General features: G+C 45.3%; 1 protein-coding gene across 3 annotated transcripts in view; it reads right to left on the bottom strand.

The window, feature by feature from the left end:
* SH2D4A (SH2 domain containing 4A) overlaps nucleotides 1–23,072 on the bottom strand; it is a 73,174-nt gene that overhangs the window by 2,591 nt on the left and 47,511 nt on the right. For all 3 annotated transcript variants that reach the window (XM_036838855.1, XM_036838853.1, XM_036838854.1), the window contains 2 exons: nucleotides 20,782–20,912; nucleotides 44–264 (listed from right to left, as the gene is read on the bottom strand). In XM_036838855.1, coding sequence (XP_036694750.1) covers nucleotides 44–264; nucleotides 20,782–20,912 — 352 coding nt within the window. The remainder of the gene's footprint in view (nucleotides 1–43; nucleotides 265–20,781; nucleotides 20,913–23,072) is intronic.

Raw genomic sequence — 23,072 nt, 5'->3', positions numbered from 1 at the left:
GGTCCCCTATCACAGAGCCAATGAAGTCTGCATATCGCTTCACCTTGTGGTACTCCACCAGCTCAGCCAGGCTGGCATGCTGTAGCTGGTCTGCACCCAGGAAGCTGTACGAGTCCGTGGAGGCGTCTATGAGGAAGTGTTTGCAGCCGTCCTTGGAAAGGTAGGACAGGACGTAGCCCTTGATCCTCTCGCTGACCCGGATCAGAAAGCTGCCTGGCACGCACGTGCTCAGAAGCTCATTCGCTCTCTGTAGTGTGAGAATTCCTGTGGGAAAGAAGAGGTGTTTCAGCCAAATCATTTCCAAAACTCCCCTCTGCTAAATGCAGCCGCGTGGATAAAGCTAATAAAAATCTGAGCAGGTTTAAGTCCAGTTTGGACTTCTTCGGAATACGGTATAGTATCATTCGTCGTCTGGTATTTGGTAAGTGGGCCGGAGTAGGTTACATAAGCAAATGGATAGCATAAATGAGAGCTGAAACGTTTACCCCTCAGAACACATTTCCACTCGCACACCCACTGACAACAGCACAGGCGTCAGGTGGCTTCTGAGTGTGGTCGGACCCTTGACGGTCGTCCTGGGAGGGTGAGCTCTCCCCAGTTGACTGACGGGGACTCTGTGGCCGGGGAATGATCCTGCTTGATCTGGAACGGTAGTTCTCACCCAGGGCGATGTCTGGAAATGTCTGAGACACTTTGGCTGTCCTGGGTGGGGGGCTACTTTCCCCCAGTGCGTCGAGGCTGGAATGATGCTAGGCCCCCCACCGCGAACAGAAGAGCCTCGCTACGGAGAGTGATCCAGCCCCAAGTGCCGCCAGCGCCGGAGGTGGGCACCCCGGTCGGGTGTCAGCGAGTTAGTGACACAACCAGGACGGGCCCAGGCCTACCCAGTGCCACTGCTGTGGCCACTCCTAAATGATGCTTCCCTTACAGGAATGAAGGTAGATATATAGGGATATGCACGTACATGTGTATATATGTGCTTATCTATTAACATTTATGTCTTCACATACAGTCAAAAGAATGAAACCCGTCATGTATATACACATGAGTTTTATACACCTATGTATACATGTGTATAGTTTGGATGCCTCATGAATTCACACTGATTCAGACCGGCCTTTTCCCCAATGAGTCCACACACATGAGGTCTGACTCGTATTCCCGGTTTCCCTTCTCACGCGTAGTGTAATTCTTCAGATGAACCAGCAACGTGATGAGATAGCCAGAAAGGGCACAGACACGCCTTGGCAGGGTGGTGGGGGCGGTGAGCGACGCTGACATCTGACCTCTGACCTGGGGAGCAGCGTTCTCTGCGCCCTCTCCCACGTCAGCAGATGGGACCCCCCGCCTTCTCCCATGCTGATCCTCAGTATCGTTATCAGGAAAACCCGGAAAACCTCCTGGTGAAAAGGCAATGGATTATCACAGCCCTGTAGTCCAACATGACTAAAGGTGGTAAAGTTAACTGAGAATTAAACCTAATTATCCAGGGTGAAGCCTAAAATAAAACTGCTTCTATGTTCTCTTTTGTAAGCAGACCTTTAATAAAGGGAGGATTGGAAATCCGCTGTTCTCCCCCCGCCGAGACCAGCCGACTGGCCCGCCTCCTGCCCCGTCCCCCCTGCAGGGCCCGCACCTGACATCCCGGTGTGTGAGGCTCGGCCCCAGGGCGACGCCAGGATGGGGGTGGGAGTCGGGGCGCTGGACAGGAAATGAGCCTGCCGCCTTTCCTCTGGCCCCAGCTCTGCTGTGCCCCTGCCCCACGGGGCACCTTGTCCGTCCTCTCCAGTCACCTTCCTGCCCTTCCTCGGCGAGGAGCCCCCGGGTCAGCTGCTGGGTGTCCGCGTCAGGTGCCCAGGTGATGCCCAGGTGAGCTCCCCCAGCTACGACCGCTTCCGTCTGCCTGTTTACCTTCTGCACACACCCGGTCCCACGGAGGGCGACCGGAGGCTGAACCAAGGCCTCAGGTGACCAGCCTGCCCGGGGCCTGCAGGGGACCAGGGTTTGAAGACTCTGGGTCTGTCTCTGAAACCAGGGGTATTTTTCACTGACTTCCGAATCGAGCCGAGGGGCTCATTCTGAAAAGATTTCTCTCCCCTCCCCGACTTACTGACAGGCTGACTCTGAGATTCCAGATTACTTCAACAGATGGGACAGATGTTATAATGTATAATGTCTGGATTTCATCAAGATGGATTTGGATTCCTAAAATGAAATTTATTCTGGAAAATTATACCCAGAATAAGGCAAATTCCTCCTAAAATCAGGTCATATAGTAGCTGTAAATCAAACCATCCGAGAGCCTCCCAGTCTGTAACTATTCCTCATTACACATAAGTCCTGGTGCTGTCTCGTCTCCAGAGACACCGGAACTCGGTCCTAATGGGGCCTCCTTCCACTCAGTGGTACCCACAGCAGGTGCAGAAGGCGAATGCTACGGGGACCAGGCTTTGTTCTTTTTGCTTTACAACAGGGTCACCATGCCTGAAGGGCACGCTCTCTTGGTGCACCTGTGATACAGGTCGATGGACAATTTCTCACGATTCCATCGAGGGCAGCAGGTGCCTTCAGGGAGGCCTGACTGAGGTCACTGCCAAGCGGGGAGCTTGGTCTGCCCGTAAAGGGAGCTCTTGAATGCAACGCCGAAGCCCAGCATCAGATATTAATCACCACGGACTCGTGCCCCGTGCACGACTCTAAGAAATTAATTCTAGAGCAGTGAGTGGTCTTCCTCCAGTCCCTGAGGCTGTGACACCTCCAGGCCACCTCCCTCGCACCAGCTCTCCTCACACAAGAACCAAACCTGTCTGAGAGCATAGAAGGATCTCCGCGCTAGTGGACACGGATACATGAAAGCTTCCTTCTGCTTCACCAGTTTTTTGAAATGAACCAGCTCTTCACCCAGCGGTCTATTTTGGAGCTGAATCCAGGCCGGGTGGGGCAGAATGGCGGTGGCCCAGGGGACAGCAGAGGGCATTGTGCCAGGGGGAAGGGGCTAAGCTCCCGAGAGCCTGGACCCCCGGCTTGGAGGGGAGCAGAGAGAAAGGTCCCACTTGTCCCGGTTGTCTGCGTGATGCCCGGCGCCCTCAAGAACAGTCCTATTCAATAGAATTTTCTGGGACGATGGAAATGTTGTCTGTGCCGGTCATGTGTGGCTACTGAGCACCTGACATGCGACTGAGGGACTCAATTTTTAATTTTAATTAATTTTGATGTAAAGAGGCAGGCATGGCTAGTGGCTTCATATCGGAGAGCACAGCCCTAAACCCCTGTGAGTGTAGGTTTAGCGCTCCAGGCCAGGCCCAGGAAAACTGTTTTTGCACAGGAGATGGTAAATGGACCCCAGGAGACCTGAAACAACTCAGAACCCCCCGCAGGACCCTCACTGGAAAGCCAAGTGACAGCGACTCCCCTACAGAAGGAGGGCAGGTAAATGGGATGCCCTTTGCCGGCCCTTCCTCCGTATTCTCCAAGATTCAGCCCAACAGCATGAAGCATTCTCATCTCTCCCTGAGCAATTTGAGGCTCAGGGTCCTGCAGGCCCGGTGAGCACCTGGCCCCATCCCCGCTGAGCACTCACTCAGCCTCTCCAAGGGCTCACCTGGCCCGACCTCCACCTGGGCAAGCGCCGTCCACAGCTCTGAGGGGACCACGGCACATTCTGCTCTGTCTCTCCCTGCCCCACCTCCTCGTGGGCAACGAGAGGGCAGCTCCCACTCCTTATTTATTTTCACAGCCTCAGCACCTGCCACTCAGGATGCCCAGAAAAGGTCTAACGAATAATTTTGTCTTACTTCTTTCTCTAGGACACTTCTAGCAACCACTGCCTCTGGTCTGAGAACTGTTACCAAGGGGACAAGGGGTGCACTCAGGTTTCTCCAAGGTACCGCTAGGTCTAACTCTGCTGATACACGTACATCTGTGTGACCTGCTTCCAGTGTCTGGAAAAGCTGTGTTTAATAACCAGACGAAAGATAACCCAACAACAACAGCACTGAGGGTTCTTTGTGTCTGCCTGGCACTCCTCCAGGTGTGCATTCCCTCATTTAATCCTCACGGTGGCCTGAGGAAGAGGCACCGTCATTGCCCTTCAAGGACAAAGGGGAAGGCCCGTGTTGCAGAGTTCCTGACATGTGTAAGGTCTCTCGGGTGGGCCCGGAATGCTGGCTGGACCAGGTGCCTGACCCGAGGCCAGGATCACACATACCCATCCGGAACACCTGTCCCTGGCGGGCTCGTCGGTTCTTCCAGGCAGAACCCTGCAGACTGCGAGTGTACACGTTATCCCCGGGGAGTCTTAAACTTGGGAGAGAGCTCCTCCCTACTTTACATTCTCTGACCCTGCAGTATGTAAAGGAAGCACGTTCAGAGAGGCTCTGGGTCCTGCCCTGGTCCTCTGTGTAGAAGGAGACGCACCGTGATGCTGACATGCACCCTTGACGTCTCAGGCACCTTAGGGATGAGGAAAAACGGTCAGAGCTCTTAAAGTATTATTCATAATGTTTCCTTAATAATGCAAAGGTTAAAATTACATCGTTTGTTCTCACTTCATCACCTTAATGGCTAACACTTACTCACCAGGCCTGAGAATGCGTCACACACAGTTCTAAGTACTTTATGTATTTTACCTTGTTCAGACCAGCCCTGGGAGGCAGGTAACGTCATTATCTGCATCAGACTGATGAGAGTCAAGTGCAGCAGTCATGCGATTTGCTGAGGCCACACAGCCGGTTGGTGGGGAACCGGGAGCTGAGCGCAGGCGGCCAGGCCCCAGAGATGCGCTTGTCGCCAGTGCTTCCCCGCACCGGCTCAAGAACCAGCGTCTAGCCTGCTCTGGCTGTGGCAGCAGAAGTCCAGGACACAAGGCACGTGACAACAAAGAAAGTCTGACAACAAAAGCATGGACTTAAAACTACTTCTCTAAAGAGTAGAATGCGCCTTTCCAGAAATGCGTCCCAAGTAAACCCCCAAGCAGAGCCACTCCCCTTGGTGGGACCCACCCACTGCCCTCTCTCTTGCCTCCGAGGTCCCTCCAAGACCACAGTGGAAACCGCAAGCCCGGAGCGGTGGGCGTCAGTGATGGGAAGTGTGAGGCCCCGAGCGCAGGCAGGCCCTGACCCCGGTGGCCCGCAGCGTCCGCGAGAGGACCCAACTGCATCATTTGAAAAACTCAAGGAAGAGAGGGTTTGGGGTTAATGGACTGTTCTCCGCATTACTGGAATAACATACTAAGCCCTGGGTAATTTATGAGAAAAGCCAGGGTCTCCCAGAAAAAAAGCAATGCGTAGTATTCGCTGCAGAAAAGATAGCTCTTCTCAAATCTGAATAAATACTGTAGCTTTCACCTCTTTATGCTTCATCTTCAGGTATTTCAGAAATCTGAACTAACACTACGTAGGCACATAGGAGAACCGCAGAGAGTAATTTGGACAAAGTGCTCTGATGCCTCGTTGTGGATGAAGCTTTGATGCTGAACGGAGGGGACTCCCAGGGCTCGTGGCTCAGGCCCTGCTGGTCCCTCCCAAGGTCAGGGTTTCCCCGTGCCCTCCCCTGCAGAGGCTGGAGATAGGTGGGCCCCAAGCCAGGCGTTTACAACTGGCCTCCCGTTTACATTTCAGGGGGCAGGAAAAAGTGGGCTTCAGGCCAGACTAGTCTTCTGTTTGCATTTCCTGAGACAGGAGATAGATGGGTTCTAGGTTAGACAGTTAAAATCAGCCTCCTGTTTGCTCTCCGAAATGGAAGTGACAACAGAAACAGTGTAAATAGCCAGACTTTGTCTCCTGTGGATGCCTGAAGATAACAGTCTTGGCAGGAACAGAGAGGGGCTAAACTTTGTTTGGGTAAAGGATCAAGAGGTCACATATTTCCCACCCTTGGGGCAAGGGAGACGCTGCACATGTGCAGAAAGCCTCCTTGGGGGTCAAAAAGGAGGGGGCACCACCCCATAATAGGTGATGCTAAGGCCATCCCATAGGCCTCTGGGCTGGAATCCATCTTGGAAAAAAGTTGCGCACACGTGTTAGGGAGGGTCCTAGGGCAGGGCAGGTGCGGAGAAAGAAACCAGATAATTGGCCAGAGGTAAACAGAGACCCGGAAGAACTGCCCTGTATAAGTGACTTCACTGCCTCTTTACTGCATTCCTCCTCATTAGGGAGGACGCCCACACCCTTTCTCTCCGGGTGTGCATCTCTGCCTTGTTTCTGTCTTAACTGAACAAACTGTTTCCCTGTGTGCTCTCCCACTTGCTGTGCTGTGTCTCTAATAATAAACTTTGTACCTGTTTTTACAGTTTTTGCCTCTGTGAGAAATGCATTTTTCACCGCGGGCAAGAGCCAGGGGGTGTGGTGGCTAGGATTCCTGGTTTTCATCCGGGCTCCCCAGGTTCAATTCCTGGGCAGGGAACTAAGATCTCGCTTCACGCCACCACTCCCTGCGGCCTCTGCGAGATCACTGCCTCGCACAGGCACCGAAGTCCTCCTGTTTCCGACCACAGCCTCTTCCACTCCATGAGGCAGCCGAATCATAGATGTAAGTGAGGCAGGGTGAATACATTCGGGTGACTTTGGAAAGTCACACAAATCAGTAATTTGTGCTTAAGACAGAAGCTTGAAAAATCCCTTTGTGAGAGATGGGTAGAATTTTGATGGCCCCCCAATTAAGAAATCTCTACTCCTCAGCAAAATAGCTGAAGGACAGATTGTCACTTATGGATGCCAGTTTCCAGGTTAATTAAGGTTTTAGCCTGAAAGAAATCTAGGGAGGCTTCTGTGAGACTTTCTCAATGCAACTCATCCAGGTATATACACTCAGCCCTGGAGGACTGTGCTGATAGAGCCTGGATGGCACACCACAGGTATAATGGAGGAGAACAAACCTGACTCCATATTGGACCTATTCCTTTAGCTCTAACCTTTGTGCTCTGTGCCCTGTGCTTAGTCATGCCGGCTCTGCACCTTTGTAAAAAGGAGTGCTGCCTATAGCCTGAAATATACAGGGTAGCCCATTCTCAAGGCTCTGACCTTTAAAGGTATAACGCTTTCCATTCACATAGAGATAAAAAGTTGCAGAACAGAGAATAACCTTTGTCTTGTTGTGACCTGACCTACGTGACCTACGTGGACAGCAGCAAGAACAAAGGATTCTGACACCAAGAAGTCTGTAATAACGAAGCACACCACCTCCCCTTTTAGTGTAAAAGCAGCCTGAATTCTAGCTGGGGTAAGATGGTTCTTTGGGACACTAGTCTGCCGTCTCCTCTGTCTGCTGGCTTTCTGAATGAAGTTACTATTCTCTGCCCCAACACCTCATCTCTCAATGTATCGGCCTGTCATGCCCCGGGCAGTATGAGCTTGGACTCAGTAACACTGGGAAGACAAAGACACAGGACTCCTCCTGGATAATCATCTCTAGGGAACTTAAGTTCCAGAGAATAACTGCCTCCACAGAAATGGTCAGGATTTACCCCCAATGGAGGATGAAAATTTTGAGGGTGTAGCTAATATGGAAGGAATCAAAATAGTTGCAGTATGAACTGTGTTGATAGCCCATAGATGTTAAAAGGATTTGCTTTTTAAGTAGCTTAAAATGTAAAGTTTTTAAAAAATGTAAAGCATTTGGAGGGCAGGTTCGATCATATGCCACGACAGCAAAGACATCAACAAGAAATAAATCAGGTGGAAATATTTCATCAACAGTCTAAGCATTTCCATTTTTGGATAAGGAAGCATAAATTACATTTCAGAGGAATAATGATCAGCTATTGATGCATAAAGCAAGCATGTGAATTATCTAACAACAACAGAAGTAATTAGAAATTTCCTAAATCAGAAATCTGTTTACACGTTTACTTCTATCTTTTCCCCACCTTCCCACTCCTACTTCCTGCTGGTTCCTAAGCTCCTGACACTGTTGCATATTTAACAGGAGTAGGAAAATGGATGGAATGAAGAAATGGGTCTGTGGGTTTCTGGATGGACCTTCAAACTTCAGTTTTATTTATTCCTTGGCCCTTTTCTCCAAGAAGTGGTACAATTAATTACATATCTACCCACGTTGGAGACTCACAGCAGGAGACAGAATGAGTGAAATGACTTTGCTCAGAGGGGTGTTAAGTTTGGCCAGGAAGTCTCCCTGACACTTATCACCAACTGCACAAACGGTCCAGACCAAAAGGCGCTGTAATAGGGTGGCCACACGCAAGAATGAAATGGATAAAAACAAGGATCATATTCGAGGGTCAAGACAGTCCTGAACTGAACACAAGCATGCGAGGAGATAAGCAGTGAGGAATAGAGAAGAAAACAATCCCTCTTAAGGAAACAAAACCAAATAGACTTAACAACTACAGTACTCAGAAGATTATAAATCTAGAAAAGAGAAGACACTGCTTCAGTGACCCTAGGACTCACTGCCATCTCACCACATCCTACCTCCTAACCCCACGCTCAACCCTAACTGCTTGTTATGCTGAACTTTCCACACAGCTTTATTCCCTGTTTGTGGGGTGGCTCTCCATTTGTTCTTCCAAATTACTGTCACCTTCTGGGGTGACCTCCTGGGCTCTAGGCTTTTAAAGGACAGGCCCTAAGTAAATACTTGAGGAAACAGCATAGGACGGTTTTGGCAGTAATTGAGATCTATTTTGTTGAAGTGCTGCGTCTTCCTTGTATGTGAGGCCGCTACTCAAGACAATACTTTGTGGTGGGGTGAGGATGATGAGGAACAGAGAGGCAGGGAGGACAGGAGGGGCGAACTTCCAATAGGAAGCTGATCGGTTCTGGTGACAACAGAAACACTGCACCAGGCCCTAAGCACTTCACGCGTGTCAGCTGACTTACTTAAAAAACAATGCTGTGGTGTAGATATTACACCCATTTACAGAGGAGAAAACACAACTGAAACCCAGTGATCCATCTTGGAGTCTGGTACTAAGCCTGCACCATACTACCTTTCCGAGCTAGGAGCTAAGAAAACTCTGTGCTGCTTTGGGGCATTAAATTTTTAAAAATCAGTTTGAGATATCATTTACATACAATAAAATTCACCAATTTTAAGTGTGCCGTAGATCAATTCTGACAAACGCATACAGTTGGGTAACTACTACCACAATCATAATAAGATTGCACTTCTGTTACTCCAAACCCTGTGGCCTTGGAACATTTGTATGTCAAATAACTGCCTCTTGGAATCCCACCTGGGAGTGAGCAAAACAGTGTCCAGACAAAAGCGTGCTTTTCCCTTATTCTCAGAGGCAGGGATGGGGCAAGACACAGCTGAATGAGGTCTCTTTGACACTCCCATTTCACCACTGACTGTGAGACTGAGTGACCTCGTTCATTTATCAGAGAAGCAAATCTCTGTGGTATTACTGTTCACTGATTTAAACTTCACAGGTAATAAAAAGCACCACATGGGTGTTCTCACTTGTCCTAGTGCAGACACACTGCGGCTTTGAAGTCAAATAGATCTGGGTGTGAATGCTGCTTCTGCCACCACAGGTGGGGAAAGAACCTCCCATCTTAGTTCCTGGGTTCTTCTTCTGTGGAGTGGGAATGAAAGTTACCTTCTTCAAGAGCACAGTGCAATGCTTGGCCCGTGTTAGCCCTCGAAATATTACAGCTCCAACAGAATACTCTGACAGTAGAATTCATAAGAGTTCAACAGTGTTACTGGATTCAAGATCAATATATAAAAACATAACTTCTTTACACCACCAACAACCAATGATATACTTCAAAAAATCTCTTTCAAAATAGAAACAAAAATTATAAGTACATAGAACTAAAGTCTGGTTTCCTTTTTTAAAAGTGCATGTCGTGTATGGGGAATTTATTTAATGATTTAAAAAGAAATATAAGGAGACTTTTACCATGTTCACGGGTGGAAAGACATGATAACATAAAGATGGCAATTACCTCTCCAAATTAATCTACAAATTCAATGCAATTCCATTAAAAATCCCAACGAGAGTTTTAAAACTTGACATTACAAATCAGTGGAGAAAGGAAGGACTATTTAAGGAATGATGTTGGGACAACTGGCCACTCGTATGAAAAAGGATAAATCAAGCCTCTATACCACATATCATATATAAAAATAAATTACAGGGTGGAGTCAAGATGGCGGTGTGGGAAGATGCAGACTTTACATCTCCCCACAACTAGGGCACCTGCCCTGATGCCCGAGGAGATGAGAGGAACCCCCAAGCGAACCGGTAGGACGTGGAGGGACTGAGAGGGCAGGAGAAATGGAGGCTGGACAGGACCGGTGCCCCTGAGGGGTGGCTGAGAGGGGGCAGGGGTTCCCACACCTAGAGGGACCCTCAGAGGCTCGGATTGGGGGGATGCAGGCCCAGCGTTACCCCTGCCCAGTTGGCCGGGGAAGTCTGCCCGGCTCTCAGGCCAGGTCCTATGCCCTCAGAGGTCCCCTCTGGGCTGGGTTGGTCCTGGGGACATAGAAGGGAGGCCGGGAGAGAACAGGAGAGGCAGGCGGGAGGGCCCTCCAGGACCAGAGGAGTGGGAGAGGATCACAGGGCGTTTGCTCTGCCCACTGGGGCCTGGGGAGCCTGCTAAGCTCCCAGGCCGATCTCCCACCCTCTAAAGCCCACTCCAGACCACGTGGGCCCTGGGGACATAGGAGGGAGGCCGGGGAGATCAGGAGAGGCAGGTGGGAGGGGCCCTCCAGGATGGGAGGAGCAGGAGAGGAGGGTGTTTGCCCTGCCCCTGTGAGCCCAGGAAGCCTGCTAGGCTCCCAGGTGGGGTCCCCCACCCACTGAGAGCAGGGGTGGGGGGCACGCCTGGGTCCCTTATGTTCCATTGAGCCTAAGCCCCACCCCCCTACCCCCCACCTTTTCCAGCCCTGTGCGTCCTGAGCATAGGCCCCGCCCACTGCCCAAACGTCGCCCTTGCTTAGGCACCACCCTCCACAACCAAGGCCTTTTCCACCTTTTTTTTTTTTCTTCTCCTCTTTTTCACTATTGTGGTTCTGTTTTACCTTCTGGTTGTTGCTTCATCTATATTTTAATTTTTATATTTTTTCTAACATATCTGTTAGTTTCCTGGTCTAATTTTATTTTTTACATTGTTTTGTTTTGTTTTTTTGCCACCCGGTGCAGCTTGCAGGATCTTGGTTCATGAGCTGGGGGTTGGGCTGAAGCTCCTGGGGTGGGAGCTCCGAGTCCAAACCACTGAACTAACAGAGAACCTCAGACCCCAGGGAATATTCATCAGAGTGATGTCTTCCAGAGATCCTCATCTTAGCACCAAGACCCAGCTCTACCAAACAGCTTACAAACTGCAGTGTTGGAAGCCTCAGGTCAAACAACCAGTAAGACAGGAACACAATCCCAGTCATAAAAAAAGGAAAAAAAAAATGAGATGGCAAAAAAATATGTCACAGATGAAGGAGCAAGGTAAAAACCTACAAGACCAAAAAAATAAAGAGGAAATAGGCAATCTACCTGAAAAAGAATTCAGAGTAATGATAATAAAGATGATCCAGAATCTCAGAAATAGAATGGAGGCACGGATTGAGAAAATACAAGAAATGTTTAACAAAGATCTAGAAGAACTAAAGAACAAACAAACAGATGAGCAATACAATAAGTGAAATGAAAAATACACTAGAAGGAATCAATAACAGAATAACTGAAGCAGAAGAACAAATAAGTGAGCTGGAAGACAAAATGGTGGAAATATCTGCTGAGGAGAAGAATAAAGAAAAAAGAATGAAAAGAATTGAAAACAATCTCAGAGACCTCTGGGACAACACTAAATGCACTAACATTCAAATTATAGGGGTCCCAGAAGAAGAAGAGAAAAAGAAAGGGTCTGAGAAAAATATTTGAAGAGATTATAGTCGAAAACTTCCCTAACATGGGAAAGGAAATAGTCACCCAAGTCCAGGAAGCACAGAGAGTCCCATATAGGATAAACCCTAGGAGACACACACCAAGACACATATTAATCAAACTAACAAAAATTAAATTCAAAGAAAAAATATTAAAAGCAGCAAGCGGAAAAAAAAATAACATTTAAAGGAATCCCCATAAGGTTATCAGCTGATTTTTTAGTAGAAACTCTGCAGGCCAGAAGGCAGTGGCAGGATATACCTAAAATGATGAAAGAGACAAACCTACAACCAAGATTACTCTACCCAGCAAGGATCTCATTCAGATTCGATGGAGAAATCAAAAGCTTTTCAGACAAGCAAAAGCTAAGACAATTCAGCACCACCAAACTAACAACAAATGCTAAAGAAACTTCTCTAGGCGGGAAACACAAGAGAAGAAAAAGACCCACAAAACCAAACCCAAAACAATTAAGAAAATGGTAATAGGAACATACATATCGATAATAACCTTGAATGTAAATGGATTAAATGCCCCAACCAAAAGACACAGACTGGCTGAATGGATACAAAAACAAGCCCATATATATGCTGTCTACAAGAGACCCACTTCAGACCTAGGGACACATACAGACTGAAAGTGAAGGAATGGAAAAAGATATTCCATGCAAATGGAAATCAAAAGAAAGCTGAAGTAGCAATACTCGTATCAGATAAAATAGACTTGAAAATAAAGACTGCTACAAGACATAAGGAAGGACACTACATAATGATCAAGGGATTAATCCAAGAAGAAGATATAACAACTATAAATGTTTATGCACCCAACTTAGGAGCACCTCAATACATAAGGCAAATGCTAACAACCATGAAAGGGGAAATCGACAGTAACACAATAATAGTAGGGGACTTTAACAACCCACTTACCCAATGGACAGATCATCCAAACAGAAAATAAATAAGGAAACACAAGCTTTAATGACACAATAGACCAGATAAATTTAATTGATATTTATAGGACATTCCATCTGAAAACAGCAGATTACACTTTCTTCTCAAATGCCCATGGAACCTTCTCCAGGATAGATCACATCTTGGGACACAAATCAAGCCTCAGTAAATTTAAGAAAATTGAAATCGTATCAAGCATCTTTTCTGACCACAGTGCCTATGAGATTGGAAATCAATTACAGGAAAAAAACTGTAAAAACCACAAATACATGGAGGCTAAACACTGCACTACTAAATAACCAAGAGATCACTGAAGAAATCGAACAAATAAAAAAATACATAGAAACAAATGACAACGAAAACACAATGACCCAAAACCTGTGGGACACAGCAAAAACAGTTCTAAGAGAGAAGTTATATCAATTCAATCTCACCTCAGGAAATAAGAAAAATCTCAAATAAACAATCTAACCCTACACCTAAAGCAACTACAGAAAGAAGAACAAAGAAAACCCAAAGTTGTAGAAGGAAAGAAATCATAAAGATCAGAGCAGAAATAAATGAAATAGAAATGAAGAAAACAATAGCAAAGATCAATAAAACTAAAAGCTGGTTCTTTGAGAAGATAAACAAAATTGATAAACCCTTAGCCAGACTCATTAAGAAAAAAAGGGAGAGGACTGAAATCAATAAAATTAGAAATGAAAAAGGAGAAATCACACCTGACAGCACAGAAATAAAAAGGATTATAAGAGACTACTACAAACAACTATATGCCAATAAAATGGACAACCACGAAGAAATGGACAAGTTCTTGGAAAGGTACAATTTTCCAAGATGGAACCAGGAAGAATTAGAAAATATAAACAGACCTATCACAAGTAATGAAATTGAAACTGTAATTAAAAATCTTCCAACGAACAAAATTCCAGGATCAGATGACTTCACAGGCAAATTCTATCAGACACTTAGAGAAGAGCTAACATTGATCCTTCTCAAACTCTTCCAAAAGTTTCCAGAGGGAGAAACACTCTCAAATCCATTCTATGAAGCCATCATCACCCTGATACCAAAACCAGAAAAAGACATCACAAAAAAAGAAAATTATAGACCAATATCACTGATGAACATAGAAGCAAAAATATTGAACAAAATACTAGCAAACAGAATCCAACAACATATTAAAAGGATCATACACCATGATCAAGTGGCATTTATCCCAGGGATGCAAGGATTCTTCAATATATGCAAATCAATCAATGTGATACACCATATCAACAAATTAAGGAATAAAAACCATATGATCATTTCAATAGATACAGAAAAAGCTTTTGACAAAATTCAACACCCATTTATGATAAAAACTCTCCAGAAAATGGGCATAGAGGGAACCTACTTCAACATAATAAAAGCCATATATGACAAACCCACAGCAAACATCATACTCAACAGTGAAAAACTGAAAGCATTTCCACTAAGATCAGGAACAAGAGAAGGATGTTCATTCTCGCCACTCTCATTCAACATAGTTTTGGAAGTCCTAGCCATGGCAGTCAGAGAAGAAAAAGAAATAAAAGGAATACAAATTGGAAAAGAAGAAGTAAAACTCTCACTGTTTGCAGATGACATGATACTATACATAGAAAGTCCTAAAGATGCAACCAGAAAACTACTAGAACTAATCAATGAATTTGGTAAGGTTTCAGGATACAAAATTAATGCACAGAAATCTCTGGCATTCCTATACACTAACAACAAAAAATCAGAAAGGGAAATTAAGGAAACAATCCCATTTACCATCATAACAAAAAGAAGAAAATACCTAGAAGTAAACCTACCTAAGGAGGCGAAAGACTGTACTCGGAAAACTATAAAACACTGATGAAAGAAATCAAAGATGACATAAACAGATGGAGAAATACACCATATTCTTGGATTGGAAGAATCAATATTGTGAAGATGACTATACTACCCAAAGCAATCCCTATCAAACTACCAAGGCATTCTTCACACAATTAGAACAAAAAATTTTACAATTCGTAGGGAAACACAAAAGACCCCACATACCCAAAGCAACCGTGAGAAAGAAAAACGGTGCTGGAAGAATCAGGCTTCCTGACTTCAAACTATACTACAAAGCTACAGTAATCAAGACAGTATGGTACTGGCACAAAAACAGAAATATAGATCAATGGTATAGGATAGAAAGCCCAGAGATAAACCCACGCACATATGGTCACCTTATCTTTGATAAAGGAGGCAAGCATATACAGTGGAGAAAAGACAGCCTCTTCAATAAGTGGTGCTGGGAAAACTGGATGGGTACATATAAAAGTATGAAATTAGAACACTCCCTAACACCATACACAAAAGTAAACTCTAAATGGATTAAAGACTTAAATGTAAGGCCAGACACTATAAAACTCTTAGAGGAAAACATAGGAAAAACACTCTTTGACATAAACCACAGCAAGATCTTTTTTGACCCACCTCCTAGAGAAATGGAAATAAAAACACAAATAAACAAATGGGACCTAATGAAACTTAAAAGCTTTTGCACAGCAAAGGAAACCATAATCAAGACAAAAAGACAACCCTCAGAATGGGAGAAAATATTTCCAAATGAAACAATGGACAAAGGATTAATTTCCAAAATATATAAACAGCTCATGGAGCTCAATATCAAAAAAACAAACAATTCAATTAAAAAATGGGCAGAACACCTAAATAGACATTTCACCAAAGAAGACATACAGATGGCCAAGAGGCACATGAAAAGATGCTCAACATCACTAATTATTAGAGAAATGCAAATCAAAACTACAAAGAGGTATCACCTCACGCTGGTCAGAATGGCCATCATCAAAAAATCTACAAACAATAAATGCTAGAGAGGGTGTGGAGAAAAGGGAACCCTCTTGCACTGTTGGTGGGAAGGTAAATTGATACAGCCACTATGGAGAACAGTATGGAGGTTCCTTAAAAAACTAAAAATAGAACTACCATATGACCCAGCAATCCCACTATTGGATATATACCCTGAGAAAACCATCATTCAAAAAGAGACATGTACCACAACGTTCATTGCAGCACTATTTACAATAGCCAGGACATGGAAGCAACCTAAATGTCCATCGACAGATGAATGGATAAAGAAGATGTGGCACATATATACAATGGAATAGTACTCAGTCATAAAAAAAACCGAAATTGAGTTATTTGTAGTGAGGTGGATGGACCTAGAGTCTGTCCTACAGAGAGCAGTAAGTCAGAAAGAGAAAAACAAATACCGTATGCTAACACATATATATGGACTCTAAAAATAAAAATAAAAAAGGTTCTGAAGAACCTAGGGGCAGGAGAGGAATAAAGACTCAGACATAGAGAACGGACTTGAGGACATGGGGAGGGTGAGGGGTAAGCTGAGACGAAGTGAGAGAGTGGCACTGACATATATACACTACCAAATGTAAAATAGATAGCTAGTGGGAAGTAGCAGCATAGCACAGGGAGATCAGCTCGTGCTTTGTGACCACCTAGAGGGGTGGGATAGGGAGAGTGGGTGGGAGACGCAAGAGGGAGGGGATATGGGGATATATGTATATGTATAGCTGATTCACTTTGTTATACAGCAGCAACTAACAACAACGTAAAGCAATTATACTCCAATAAAGATGTTAAAAAAATAGTACATTAAAAAAAATCATGGTGAATAATATTTGATTTTTTTAACCAATAAAGAAGTCAATATAAGGTTTTTCATGGAAATTAATGTAAGAATTGGAAAAATAAATTCTTTATAAACTAATAAAAAAAGGCTAACTGGACAACAAATCAATGCTAATTAAAATAAGGTGGTTCCACCGCAGGCTGTTAGATTAACAAAGAAGTCTGGTAATACCACATACGTCAAGTATATAGGAAGAAAAACTCTCAAGTACAGCTAGTGGGAGTATAACTTTGTATAATCACTTTGGAGGGCATTTGGCAATATTTAACATAATTAAAGATGCACATACCTTACCTCCCAGCATTTCTACTTCTAGATGTATACCCTGAAGAAATTATCATGAATGTCTACAATGAGACATGTTCAGGGTGTATACCACATCATTTTCTTCAATAGCAAAAAAAATGTACCAAATGTAGGAGAAGGGATGAATGAATAATGATATGTGTGTGTAATAAAATATATATCATCGTTAAACACAAATAAAACATTATGTGTTTTATAGCGTGTGTATTATAAATATTTAAATAACATATATCATATAATACTGCACTACAGGTAAAATGAACGAGCCAGTCTACATTTATAAAAAAAGAAAAACCCAGATAACATAATGTTGAGAGAAAACACACGTTGCAGAAGAATGTCTATAACATGATACCCATGTAAATGCTAAACACAATATTCTGTTTTATAGAAACATACATATACCTATGTTTTATATTTTTAAAATATATTTTATAGAAATACACACATATGCATATATATAATAAGAGTATAAAAATATGGATGGAAAGGACAGCTTCAGAAGAGTGGTTCACCCATTGGGAAGGAGAGAAGAAAATAGAATAAAAAAGGGAATAAAAAAGGAGCCTTAATTCTCTCTGTCAGGATTTATTTCTTAATAAAAACAGATATGAAGTAAATATGGTTTTTAACATTCACTGTATCTGGAGAGTAGCTATAACGTGTTTCATCACTGGCACTAGATATATTTCCCTCTGTACTGTTCTTGTTTAAAATATTTCATAATTAGAAAAATCATGTTTAGGGACTTCCCTGGTGGTCCAGTGGTTAAGAATCCGCCTGCCAATGCAGGGGACACGGGTTTGATCCCTGGTCCGGGAAGATCCCACATGCCACAAGGCAACTAAGCCCACGTGCCACAACTACTGAGCCTGAACTCTAGAGCCGCGAGCAGCAACTACTGAGCCCGCGAGCCTCAACTACTGAAGCCCACGTGCCTAGAGCCCATGCTCCACAACAAGAGAAGCCGCTGCAACGAGAAGCCTGCACACCGCAACTAGAGAAAACTCACGGGCAGCAATGAAGACCCAGTACAGCCAAAAAAGAAAGAAAGAAAAGAAAAATCATGTTTAAATGAGGAGAGAAAACCCTCCATAGTGTGGCTGGGCCTCATCTAATCAGTTAAAAGCCTTCACAGGACAAAGACTGACCTTCCCTGAGCAAGAAGGAATCTGCCAGGGGGCAGACAGCCTCTGGATCTGAGCTGCCAATCTGGCCATTCCCCCTCTGGCTGGCCTGCCCAGCAGGTTTTGGACCCACCAAGCCTGGGACAGAGATGGGGGGGTCTCTGCTCCTCTCTGCCACCACGCTGAGTGGTGGCTGGCACTCCCTCAGCTTCTGTGCCTGGTCTTCCTCTCTTACCATCTTCCCAACTCACCCCTGGAGAGTCTCATCCCCTCCATGCTTTTAATTATGGGCTAACGATCCAATCTATTATCTCCAGGGTTGACCCATTAATCTGATTGCCAAATGGATACTTTCACACAACGGCCCCAAAGAACATTCAAACTCATCATATCCCAAACCAGTGCACTGTCCCCTCCCCTAAGTCCCCGCATCCTCCTGGGTTCCTGTCTCACCAACAGCGTGCAGCTCCCACCCACCCCACAAGGCAGAGGCCCAGCAGCCCTCACTTCCCTGGTCTCCTCCTACCCGCCCCCATCCTTACCCAAAGCTAATTAAGAGAAAGGGGTGAAATAGAAACTTCTGTGGGGTGGAAGATTAGGTGGCCAAAACAGTAATTTAGGAAGGGTGATTAACGGAGTGCATGACAATGAATGGAGTATGGCAAACCAATGAAGAAGAGCTTCCATGCCGCTATTTCAAAACAGGCTTCCTGATAAATAAACAATTATATTTCAAAAAGATAAGATGTGGGCTTCCCTGGTGGCGCAGTGGTTGAGAATCCGCCTGCCAATGCAGGGGACACGGGTTCGAGCCCTGGCCTGGGAAGATCCCACATGCCGCGGAGCGACTAGGCCCGTGAGCCACAACTACTGAGCCTGCGCGTCTGGAGCCTGTGCTCCGCAACAAGAGAGGCCACGACAGTGAGAGGCCCGCGCACCGCGATGAAGAGTGGCCCCCACTCGCCACAACTAGAGAAAGCCCTCGCACAGAAACGAAGACCCAACACAGCCAAAAATAATAAATAAATAAATAAAAATTAAAAAAAAAAAAAGATAAGATGTGATCCATCTTCTCTTTGTGATAGAAATGTGAAATTTTGTCTTCTTAAAACTGAAGATAATGGTTTACATTGACTGGCTGTGTATTTATTTATTATTACCTTATTATATTGTATCATATTATTTGCTTTGCTTATAACTATGATAAATGTTTGTATAAATGAAAATAAATCAATAACAATTAATAAATTATACGTAAAACTCAAGAGTCTTACTTTTTAACCAAAGCTTCAACTAGATTTTTAGTCCGACTGTGTCTTCCTAGCTCATAGCAACTGTTTCAAACAGATCTGCCCGTTGAAGTACCAGGATTTTTAATAATTAATAATTTAATAATTAAAAGTGTTTTAATTTCTTTTAATTTCTCACACCCTGCTGTTAAAAAAGCTACCACTCTTTTAATCAGGGATGACAGCCTCTTCTGCCCAGTGACACAGAAGCTACAAAGTGGCTGATTTCCTCACTGCTTATCTTAAAAAGGAAAAAAAACAGGCAATGTGGGGCAGCGGAGTTGACCATGACAGACGGGTCTCTGACCATGTTCTTTCTATTCATCTTTTGACGCTGTTGTCATTCTTTCCCCCAGTGTCTTCAGAGCAGAATGGAAAGGAAGGACCTGGTCCTGGGAGGGCTGGGCTGGGGGGCTCCTCTGGGGATGGACAATTACAAAACCTAAATCGCCAAAGAACATGCACTTTCAAGCAAAACTAGGCTGCTGTGCTGTACCTGTAAAGGCAGCCCTTTGGCAACGAGCCTACCACAGATAACGTGCTTCTTTTTAGAGGAGTTTGCCATGCTGTGTGTTTGGGAGCTTGTTTTTGTGGCTTTATTTATGTGTGAGATGATCCTACTGAAAAGAGAGTAGCCTTAAACATAACTCAAACCGAGATACCCGTTAGGACAAGTGTGCTCCATGAGAGGGCGTGATCTCTGTCTTAAAGCTTTTGTTGGGACTTCCCTGCTGGTCCAGTGGTTAACCCTCCACGCTTCCACTGCAAGGGGCACGGGTTCAATCCCTGGTCGGGGAACTAAGATCCGGCGTGACACACTGTGCAGCAAAAAAAAAAAAAAAAAAAAGCTTTTGCTGTCCACGGAACCAGTGAGTCCAACCCAACCACAGACCTCGGCAGGAAGCCACCTCCTTTTCTTGAAGTTCAAGAAACGGAGAGGTCGGTGAGGCGGGCGCTGGGTAAACAGACGGATTGAATGAGCCTAGCTTCGAGGGTCGAATGAAGACGTGCTTTACGAGCTGACCTCTGCTCAGCCCCCAACAGACCCACTTCGCAGCCTTAACCACACGGATCAACTTTTAAGTTCAAGATCACAAAGTCCCACCCCTTCACTTAACAGATGAGGAAAGCGAGGCTCAGATAAACGGACTCGCTGCGGAGAACGATGATCTGTTCAAGGTCACTCAGCCCGTGACCTTCCGACCACGCACAGAGGCCACACCGGCCCCTCCCCGGGGGGGGTGGGGGTGGATGACAGCGCTGCCATCTGCGGGGTGTCCCAAGGGGCCTGCCTTCCCTCCACCCCGTGGTGTCCGTCCGGGGTGATGAACCACCCCCCGTGCTGGCAGCCACCGTGGCGTGCGCCTCTGGTCGTGAGACTGCAGCTCCCTGAGAAAGCTGGGGAAAGCCGCTCTTCGAGGACAAGGTCAGAGCCTCTTCGGGGGCAGCTCAGGTGAAAGGCAGCCCTGACCCCGCGCGCCTGGAGGCCGAGCCAGCTCACCCACCGCCAGGGGCGGAGCCGTGCACTCACCGTGGAACCACGGGGCGACGCTGTCCGAGGCGCCCAGGTAGCCGGCCCGCAGCGGGAGCTGCTCCTCCCGGAACCAGCGCACGATGTCCCCCTGGGCCGAGCGGGACGCCGGCCTCGCCGCTGCCTGGTTTCTGACATTCATGAAGGGTTTCAAGTTAGATTCAACTGGTTGGAAAATAATGCTTTCAAAAATCACACACGCACGCAGAGAATGTAACACGTCTGAAGACCTGGCCTCGCAGCTGAGCTCAAGGGGCGCGACCCTGCGCACGGATGTCACACTGTTCCTCCAGGGCAGGGAAGAGGAGGGAGCAGATCTGTCACCTGCCCTTTCAGTCCCGCAGGCTAGCCATGAGCTGCTGCTGTGCCGACACACAGATTTTAATTCATTTTTAATATGAATGAGAAGCTCCATTAATTAAAATTTGACAAAATGAGCATTAAAAAGTGAAATACAACCCCAGCCATATTTTCCTGGAGAGCATGTACTTGCAAAAGGAGGAAACCAGATGCAATAGAATAAACTTTCTCCCTAACACTTTCATCATTCAATTTCCTCATCTTTCTGTTTCCACTGACCTCTCTGACTTGCTTCCTTCTCTCCCATACTTTGAAGAGTTCTGCTAAAAGGCAGTCTCAGAAATAAAAAGTAAAAGAAAGAGGAGTGTTTGAAGATAGCTTAAGAGAAAGATACAGGCAGCAGAATGGTTGTGAAATAAATTCAGTAGCAGAACTTAAGTCAATTTCCACTACAAAAACGAATACTGCAGTGTAACAAATGTATTCCCAAGTTCCAGGCCCACAAATTCTGAGAATTCAATGTAAAAACAATGAGTTTGGATGAGCTACCAGAATATCGTGCCATGTAAATTATGTTCTTTATGCTTTTTATGGTAACACATGCTACCAGGAGTTACATGTTATATATATATGTCAGATGTACATATATACACGTGATATATATGCATGTACATACATATACATAGCATTTTGGAGAAAACAGCTTATAATACTTGACTTTCCAAGGGAGCAGACACTGCACACACATGAGATTACATGTTAAATTCTCCTCCAGGCCTTCAGATTAGGTTCTTTTCTTCGGGAAATCTTTGGAGGTCAAGCAGAAACTCCAAGGACAGCCTGTGTCTGTCTTTCCCTGGGCTGGCTCCTAGCTGACCTCGGTCATCACTGTTTGAAGTCCCACCCCTGAAACCATCCGGTCTGGCCACCTCACAAAAAGCACTTCATGCAAGTGGCTTAAGTTGGAAAAAATGAGCTACTGGAGCTTAAAACATCATCTTAAAACCCTCATTAAAAGGCACCTTCATTGCTGTCAGTCACATAAGCTGTGCTCTAAAAATACTGTGGGTGCGGGTGTATGACAAGCCGTATTCCACCCTTGGAGGAGCCTGGAGAGGCACATAGCCTGCGGGGACCTGCGGCCCGACACAGTGAAAGGCTCGGGTGTGGGAGGCGCCTGCGTAGGAGCTCACACTCCGTGCCCCAGTCACAACGTTGAGGGGCCTCTCTTGTTGTCATAAGGAAAAAATCGTTCCCCAAACTGTCACTCTGTAGAACATGGTCAGTTAATGCTGGTCCACAAGTCCCCAGATGGAACCTTTCAACTGAGTAAGTATAATCATAGCAGAGGAAATGGTCCACCTCCTGCTTCCTCTGCGGACATAATCCCCATTAGGAAAAAGCCCTGAAGATAACTACTGACCCACACAAAAGGAGATCTTTGTTTTTTATTTTTCCATACTCCTGACAGAGAAGCATTTTTAGTTTTTATTTCAGAGGAAAAGGCTTTAGACAGTTGTGTTTCATTAAATCAATATTTGATTTCTCTTGGTTATTTTAAATATCATCTTCCTACACACCAGAATATGAAAAACTCATATAATAGCAATAAACAGGAGAAAATAATTTTATAATTAGTGAACATAAGGGATGGGGGTTTCTGCTGTGATATCACTGCATTTTTCTTTTTTCTTTTAACATCTTTATTGGAGTATAATTGCTTTACAATGTTGTTTTAGTTTCTGCTGTATAACAAAGTAAATCAGCTATATGTATACATATATCCCCATATCTCCTCCCTCTTGCGTCTCCCTTCAACCCTCCCTATCCCACCCCTCTATGTGGTCACAAAGCACCGAGCTGATCTCCCTGTGCTATGCTGCTGCTTCCCATTAGCTAGCTATTTTACGTTTGGTAGTGTATATATGTCCATGCCACTCTCTCACTTCGTCCCAGCTTACCCTTCCCCCTCTCCGTGTCCTTAAGTCCAC

This window comes from Balaenoptera musculus, chromosome 21 (genome assembly GCF_009873245.2).
Source record: "Balaenoptera musculus isolate JJ_BM4_2016_0621 chromosome 21, mBalMus1.pri.v3, whole genome shotgun sequence".
In the NCBI taxonomy this organism is placed as follows: Eukaryota; Metazoa; Chordata; class Mammalia; order Artiodactyla; family Balaenopteridae; genus Balaenoptera; species Balaenoptera musculus.
This window is presented reverse-complemented; position numbering and strand designations above follow the sequence as displayed.